We start from the raw sequence: 8,652 nt of genomic DNA, 5'->3' as shown, positions 1-8,652 counted from the left end.
ATTAGGCCGATTGTCCAATCGATCATAAAAAAGTCCAATCTCTCCAAGATTCACCTTGAAGGGGTCAACCCCTCTAAAATTCACCTTGAAGGGTTTGAGGGAGGGTGTTGGCAATCGAAACATAAAAATAAATATAATAATATCTCACATTGGTGTACAGAAAGAGCTTAATCCACTATATAAGTATCATAAGCATTTCCTCTTATCACCAATTGGTTTTAAGATGGAACCCATGGATTTCTATGAGGGAGGAATACATTTTCAACCTCACCCCATTAAAAATTATGGACATTTGTTTATAAACTAAAACTGAAATTTGGATATGAACAACAAAATATTATCCTTTTATTAAAATTAAAAAAAGGAAATAACATGCTGGATCCAAATCCAAAGTCGCAAGCTCTTGTAAATTGCGCTTTCCCATGATTCCGAATTTTGAAGAACAGCAAGATCCGGGTCGGTGCGGTGCGGTGCGGTGCGCGGATATCAAAACGGAGCCAATGCCAAACCAAAACGTGGCGCCCATCGGCGGAACAAACATCCAACGGCCAAGATTTGACCAAAATCGCTGAGCTGTATATATTTCTCTATAAAAATTCAGCTCTACCAAACAAGCTAAATAACAACACAGCAGTCCAGTTCCCTTCTGTCAAAGCTTTCACACGAAGCAAAAGGAAATCACTCCAATTCTTCACTATCCACACTTTTTCACACACACACGCAGTTTGTGTGCAGGTTGCTGTAAAGTGAAATAGCGCGAGGCAGAGAGAATTTTTTGAGATCTTAATTTGCACGAAGAAATGGGAGCTTTGGATCATCTCTCCAACATGTTCGATTGCTCCAGCGGCCACTCCAAGCATAAGAAACGCAAGCAGCTTCAGGTCTGTGTGTGTGTTTCTTTTTATTTTATTTTTTACATTTACTTTATTAAATATAAAATTCATGAATTTGCCTGTGCACAATGTAACTTGAATTAGTTTTTGATTTCCTTGAAGTATTTTTCCTGTTTGTTAGCTGAGTGATTATGATTTAGTCAAATGTTGCTTATAAATTAAAATTAATAAATAAATAGAAATTCATGAATTTACTTGTGCATTTGTAAATTGAATTAGTTTTTTTTTTAATTTATTTTTTGCAGGTATTTTCTGTTTGTTACGTGATTGTCACCTGAGTGATTATGTTTAATTGAGAAACTTATTAGTTTATAATTATGGATAGTAAGTATTTAGTTAGTTGTTTGTGAAGGAGATCTAGGATGGATTTTGGGTGGAATAAAGAAGATGCAGGCTTTTTTCGAAATTGGTTGCTATGTTTAATTTATTGATGGAATGCATTTCTCGAGATTAGATTGGCTTGAAATAATTGAGATGGCCGACTTTACATTAAAAATATTGACTTCATACTATTTTACAATGACCAGTACTAGCTCAACAGTTGCTTTTATGAGATTCAATCGGCTATCATAGATTAAAGTAAACAAGTATATTTCCTTCATCTAAACTAGTAGTACTACTTAATTTTGTAGAGTTGGGAGTATATTATTTCACACTTATGTTAATTTACCTTAAATAATGCATAAAATTATCAAATCTGATGTATTTCACTTGATGTTGGTAACTGGTTAGACAGAAATTGTTATATCAGTAAGAATTATAGACATATCTTTGACAACTCACCGCAAATTTTGGGATTACTTCTTCCGTCTTCTAGCCAAATATGAATATTGATTTTCTTGATAATATATTTTGAGTAGCTAAAATACTTTAGATATTTTAATTTTGGTAATTTGTGATATATTTTCACCATATGTAAAATTATTTTATCCGTTAAATTGGATGTTTAATTTAGGATGGAGCATGTCCACTATTTGCAGCACTGTTTCAAGCACATTATTGATGTTGACACATTTAGGAATTTCTTTCCTCATGAAAGTGAACCTTATTTATTTAGGAATTTCTTTCCTCATGAAAGTGAACCTTATTTATTTAGGAATTTCTTTCCTCATGAAAGTGAACCTTAGTAGAAAATTATTTTTTTCTAAATATTTGTTAATGTGAATGTTAGAATGAAAAATATGGTCCCAATTATTTCGTCCGCATATTATAGTTGTGTCTAATTTACAAAACAAAACTTATGGCAGTTATAGGAATTATATAGTGTTAGCTGATTTTATTGGGATTTTGTTGGATTTTTAGACAGTCGAGATCAAGATCAAAATAGACTGCGAAGGGTGTGAGAGGAAGGTACGAAGATCGGTCGAAGGAATGAAAGGGGTGAGCTCTGTTGAAGTAAACCCCAAGCAACACAAGCTGACCGTAGTCGGGTATGTGGACCCGGAGAAGGTTGTGGCCCGTGTGGCCCATCGCACAGGCAAGAAGGCTGAGTTATGGCCTTATGTCCCGTACGATGTGGTCGAGCATCCTTATGCGGCTGGTGTATATGACAAGAAGGCTCCAGCCGGCTATGTTAGGAATGCGATGGACCCTCATGTCTCACAGCTTGCACGTGCAAGCTCGACCGAGGTTCGCTACACAACTGCCTTCAGTGACGAAAATCCTTCGGCATGTGCGGTCATGTGATCTTGTTGGATGTAGAATAAGAAGTAGAAAGCTATGTTTGGCGCAGCTAAGGATTTTGTTTGGGTTACATGTGGTATGTGTAATCTTTTATGCAAATTGAAGTAATGTTTTAGGTGTGTTGGTTGTGTAATGAAATATCGTGTGATGTTGGATTTGTAGACTTTTTCTTTTGTATAAGATTTGCAAATGCCATTGGATTGAGATGTAGTTTGGTGGAACAAGCGAAAAAGGGATATAGTTTTAGTTTTTACACAACACTTATATACTAAGTAATGATTAGGCCATTTGATAGGAGGATCTTAAACTCATTAAACTATTTTTTATACAATATTTATTAAATCTTCGGTATTCTATATTTATGGTTGTAAAAAATTCATGTATCAAAATAAATTTATGCGTTTGCAACTTGCGGCGGATCCAAGAGTTATTATGAAGTACTGTATGTTTTTGCTTAATATATAATTTTTTAAAATTGTTGTACTGTACTCTCAATTTTACAATTTTAAAATCTCGAATTTAGAATTTAAATTGTGTAAGATATTTATCAAGGTTATTTTTCTGCATCGATCTGCCCTTGAACAAAACGATCACAACTTTTTTTTTTGTAGCGTAGTTAATGACATTTGAGCAGATGGGTGTGATGAGTAAAGATAGATATCATTTCATTTGAGACTATTACAGATAAAGCTGGATTTAGTGGATATATTGGTAGGAAGCACAATTTTCGTGATTGATTGGCAATTGTTTTATTGCGTTGGATTTTTCTGGAATTATTAGTTGGGTTCTGATTAACCTTATGATTATTAAACATAAATTAGGATTCTTTAACAATAAATTAGTGATGGTTTTCAAGTAAAGAGAAATTATTGTGGAATATTCTTCAAGCACGTGCTACAAAATCCATGCACTATTAGAAGGCGTGGGGTGTTTGGGAGCAATTACGATTTTTGACTGTAGATGCTTGAAGGAAAAAGAAACTTTTAGGGTATCCACAGTGGTGATAGCCTAGCAATAGCCCAGCCATAGCCCAGCCACAAACTCCTCCTGCCACATCATCAATACTAAAAATCCTCCTGCCACATCAGAAATAGCCCAGCCATAGCCTAGCCATATCATAAATAGCCCAGCCACATCAATAGCCACATCACTAATAACACAATATACAGAATTTAATTTACGAGACATATACGGGAAAGATTAATAATACTATTTTAAATTTAAAAAAAGTACAATAAATTTAAAAAGTACAATAAATTTTAAAAAGTACTAAAATTTTAAAAAAAGTACATTAATAATAAAAATTACATTAAAAAAATACATTTTACAAAATTACATATTTAAAAAAAACTAACTCCGAGCAGTCCTCCGCGCCCATAACTCTTCAATTAAATCCTTTTGGAGTCGAATATGAGCTTCCGTTTGGCGCATGTCGGCATGTGCATAGAGGAGGCCGGCTTCATCGTGAGGTACCCCACTCCGTGCGTTGGGGACGGCCACGCCGTGGCTTGGACCGGCTTCATTATCGTCGTTGGCCCAATCCGTCAGTTGTACACCTTCATCTTCGACAATCATGTTGTGCATGATAATACATGCGTACATTATATCAGCAATGCAGTCGACGTGCCACAAACGCGTTGGACCCCTAACCGCCGCCCATCGAGCCTGGAGCACACCAAATGCGCGATCCACGTCCTTGCGCGCGGACTCCTGCCGTGCCGCAAAGTAGGCCTTCTTCTCATCTCCTGGGCATCGGATCGTCTTCACAAAAACGGGCCACCTAGGGTATATCCCATCCGCCAAGTAGTAGCCCATATCATGCCGGTTGCCGTTGGCGACAAAACTGATGGCCGGACCGACGCCCTGGCACTGCTCGTTGAATAGGGGCGACGAGTTGAGGACGTTTAGGTCGTTGTTCGAACCGGCTATCCCAAAATACGCATGCCAAATCCACAGCCGGTAATCAGCTACGGCCTCGAGGATCATCGTGGGATTCTTTCCCTTGTAGCCGGTCGTGTAGAACCCCTTCCAGGCAGCGGGACAGTTCCTCCACTCCCAATGCATACAATCTATGCTGCCTAACATTCCCGGGAACCCATGCTGCTCCCCATGCATCCTCAGCAGATCCCGACAATCTTCGCGGGTAGTCTTTCGGAGATACTGATCACCGAATACTTCAATCACGGCTTGACAGAAATACTTCAAACATTCTAGGGAAGTCGTCTCACCGATGTGGAGGTACTCGTCCCACATGTCTGCCGCGCCTCCGCAAGCCAACTGCCGGATTGACGCAGTGCACTTTTGTGTGTGGCCGGGTTTGCCAGCAGCATCGTGCCTGAAGCGGAAATACAGATATCGCTGCTCCAAGGCGTTAACAATACGCATAAACATGGCTCTGCTCATCCTAAAACGTCGCCTGAAAATGTTGGCGTTGAACCGCGGCTCCTCTGCGAAGTAGTCTTCGTATAGGCGCTGATGTGCAGCTACGTGATCACGATCAATCGCTTGTCGGCGATGGACAACTGGCCGAGGTCGAGGTACCGCCGGCTGCAAGGCTCTTTGCATCCATTGGTCTATCCCGCGGTTGGTATATGCCTCAAACGCTTCGGCCATTCGACGTTCGTACTCCTCAGCGTCCCCCCCACTACCTCCACTACCATCTCCCGCGTTACTCATTTCTCGGTGTTGATCTTGTATAGAAATTAAGATAGAGAGAGTACTCGTTAATACAAGTGGTGCGAATGAAAATGAAGTGCAAATCGCGTATATATACTGTCTCGAAAATTTAAAAAAAAAACAAAAAAACCGCTGGGCGATGCGCTGGGCGATCCCGACGCTGCAATGGCGCCGAGCGGATTGCCCAGCGCCCGTCGACCGCCTAGCGCTAGGCGATTTTTAATTCCGAAAAACCGCTCGGCGGTTTTCGGAAGCTGCAATGGTTCGCCTAGCGACCGCCTAGCGCCGGCGCTCGGCTAGGCGGTGCGTTAGGCGCCATTGTGGATAGCCTTATAAAAACAATTCTTCATTATTCAAATCCCATATAAGTTTATGACAAATTAGAGGAGCACATATTTGTTGTGGTTTAGCGAGAAGATGTGATAGATAAAACAAATACTAACTTATTGAATTAAATGAAGTTACATAATATTATTATTAAAATCATATCAATTGAGTCATGGGTGAATACTGTATTGAAACTTCATCAAGGTCGATTCATTTAGGGCGGTCATTAATTTGGTAATGGATCTTATCATCAAATTCACTAGCGTTCAACTCTCCTTTATTTTTTGACCAATAAACTTTTGGGATAACTGCCTTAAAAGTCATGAACTTTGCCCGAATTCCGGTTTTTTCCACGAGCCATTTTTTTGGCGTATAAAGTCACGAACTTTACTTTTTGTCGCCGTTTTCCCATGGTGTGTTTTCCGGCAAACGAGTGAGATGACGTGTCGCGTTTAATTGACCTGGCGGATCGTGGCAGCTGACATGGAAGCTGATATGGTAATAAAATTAAAAAATAAAAACACAAAAAACAATTTAAAATTAATAATTTTAAATTTAAACCTAATATCCCCCCACCCCAACTCACCTTTCTTCGCCGCTTTCAAACCTAAGTAACCTACATTGAGTTTGCTGCGACGACGATGAACCAATCGACCAGGAATGTTGAGGCGACGCCATGGAGTATGTGGCCGGGTTTCTTCCCAGACAAGCCGAATCCGAACCCGTAAGTTTGTGTTTACCATTGTTTGAAGTATGTGGCCGGATAAAACTATAAAATTGTTTGGTTGTGTTGATTTTTTCAAAATTGTTTGGAGTATCCTCAAGTTTGGTTGTGTTGATTCTTTCAGTGAACCTTTCTGCTGCGGATTTACCATGGGGGTAAATTTATACCTGATGGGAGGCTTTGCGAGAAATACGTAGGTGGGGAAATGTGGGAAGACAGTGGGTTTGATCAAGATAGGTTTGGGTACTTTGACCTAGTGGATGAACTGAATAAACTAGGGTTTCATAGCTGGGATAGACTATGCTTCAAGAGAAAATGGGGAATGGAGTTTCTTAACATAAAGGGTGATGCAGATGTGATGTTAATGTTGAAGTTTCTGACAACAGTTAGGCAACAAATTTGTGATGTGTATGTTGTAGGTGGAAAGGGTGGGCTTGAGAACATTGATGAAGATAAATCAGTGGGTGGAGGAGACAATGTGGGTGAGGAAGCTGCCATGAATAGAGTGGAAGTGTTTGAGTCAGTGAAAATGAGTAAGGTTGAGACTGTGAATAAGAGCATGTCTACCAGAAGGAGTAGAAAAGAAACAACTACAAGGGCTGGCAAGTTAAAGTCTATTTCTACCGAAGATGTTGTGGAGAAGAATGCTGAAAGTAGTGTTAAGAAAAGTTTGTTCCAGTCTTCCAAGAAGTCAGTGGTTGAAAATATGGGTGATTCAGTGGGGAATAGGAAGGCAGCAGCTAAGGAGGTGGGAAAGAGTGTGGGTGAAGGTGTGGGAGGTGAGGATAATGATGCTGAGGATTTGGGTTATAATGTGGGAACTATAAGTGAATCTGTGGGGATGAGAGATAGAACTAAGGAGAGTGTGGGGGATAAGACTGATTACAGTCTGGGAGTGGGTCTGGGAGATGACAGTGAGGATGATGGGAGTTATATGCCATCTTCTGAAGATGAGGAAACTGATGATGACATGGAGGCTGAGGAGTTGGTATCCGAGGATGAGGAATACACTCAGGGAAGGAAGAAAGTAAAAGAGAACAAGGAGAAAGAGTTTGTTGTTACAGATGACATATTTTATGGCACAGTGAGTGGAGGGAAGAAAAGTGAATATGTTTCTGAGGATGAGAATTCTGAAGAAGGGGACATATACTCTAGCTCAACTGATTCTCAGGATGAAGGGAGGAAAAGGTTAGAAAGGCATGCAAAGGTGATGTATGATCCTCGGTGTGATCATAAGAGTTTGAAATTGCGTCTGGGTATGGGTTTTATTGATGGTTTTCAAGCAAGGGATGCTTTGACAGACAATGCTGTGGAAAATGGTTGGGAGATTCATTTTAAGAGAGTAAGTAGGAAGCAATTTGAGGCAGGTTGTAAGAGTCCTTGCAAATGGTTCTGTTCCGGGAGTTTAGTGAAGATGAATGGATCTGTAGTGATAAAGAGCCTTGAACCTGAACACACATGTCCTAGGGCTATGAAGAATAAGATTGTGACCTCCAATTGGATAGCCAGAAAATACTTGCATGTGTTTAGAATTAGGCCAGAGTTCAGTTGCAAAGAGTTGGGTAGGGACTTGATGCAACGGTTTGCATTTGATGCAACCAAATGGAGACTATACCACTCTAAGAGAAAGGCAATTGAGATGCTGAGGGGAAGCGTGGAAGCTCATTATGCTAAAATAAGGAGCTATATTCTGGAGTTGAGCAAGTCTGACAGAGAAAGGAGGTTTGAACTACATGTAGATGTATGTTCTGTTTTCAAGGCATTGTACATTGGGTTCAGTGGTCTAAGAAAGGGTTTCAAGGAGGGGTGCATACCTGTGATTGGTCTAGATGGGGCTTTCCTTAAGACTTATCTTGGTGGTATATTGCTAACCGCGGTTGGGACTGATGGAAACATCCAAATGTACCCCATTGCATGGGCAGTGGTTGAGGCTGAAAATGAAGTTTGCTGGACTTGGTTCATGAAAATTGTTGCTGAAGAGTTGGAATTGGGTGAAGGGGTAGGAGTTACCATTATCAGTGATCAACAGAAGGTTTATTCTCTTTTTTCATACTGTGATCTACCTTGTTATATGTTGTCTACTGACCACTAACATTGTTGCTGGATAGGGACTGGAGAATGCAGTACAAAGTCTACTTCCATTAGCTGAGCATAGAAACTGTGCAAGGCACATCTATGCAAACTGGAAGAAAACACACAAAGGTCCTTTGTTGAAGCAGCATTTCTGGAAGATAGTTAGGAGTACTTACCTGGAGGAGTATGAGATTGCTTGCAGAGAGCTTGAGAAGGAAGATGGCCAAGCATATGCAGATTTGATGGATAAGAATCCAAGCAGATTCTGTAAGGCAT

At 40.1% G+C, this 8,652-nt stretch overlaps 1 protein-coding gene across 1 annotated transcript; it reads left to right on the top strand.

The window, feature by feature from the left end:
- The first annotated feature begins 603 nt into the window (after nucleotides 1–603).
- On the top strand, nucleotides 604–2,780 carry LOC121749764 (heavy metal-associated isoprenylated plant protein 26-like). The gene is made up of 2 exons (XM_042144393.1): nucleotides 604–881; nucleotides 2,196–2,780. Exons 1-2 carry the CDS (start codon nucleotides 801–803, stop codon nucleotides 2,577–2,579), a joined length of 465 nt encoding a protein of 154 aa, XP_042000327.1. The 5' UTR covers nucleotides 604–800; the 3' UTR covers nucleotides 2,580–2,780.
- Nucleotides 2,781–8,652: the final 5,872 nt, after the last annotated feature.

This window comes from Salvia splendens, chromosome 9, assembly GCF_004379255.2.
Source record: "Salvia splendens isolate huo1 chromosome 9, SspV2, whole genome shotgun sequence".
Classification (NCBI taxonomy): domain Eukaryota; kingdom Viridiplantae; phylum Streptophyta; class Magnoliopsida; order Lamiales; family Lamiaceae; genus Salvia; species Salvia splendens.
Note: the sequence above shows the minus strand (reverse complement) of the source record. Positions and strands in the feature narration are given on the sequence as shown.

Excerpts from the sequence above, each read along its gene's own strand:
- LOC121749764 (XM_042144393.1), top strand. The coding sequence starts at position 801 with ATGGGAGCTTTGGATCATCTCTCCAACATGTTCGATTGCTCCAGCGGC. Across the intron at positions 882-2,195 it reads AGAAACGCAAGCAGCTTCAG|ACAGTCGAGATCAAGATCAA; the intron begins GTCTGTGTGTGT and ends TTGGATTTTTAG.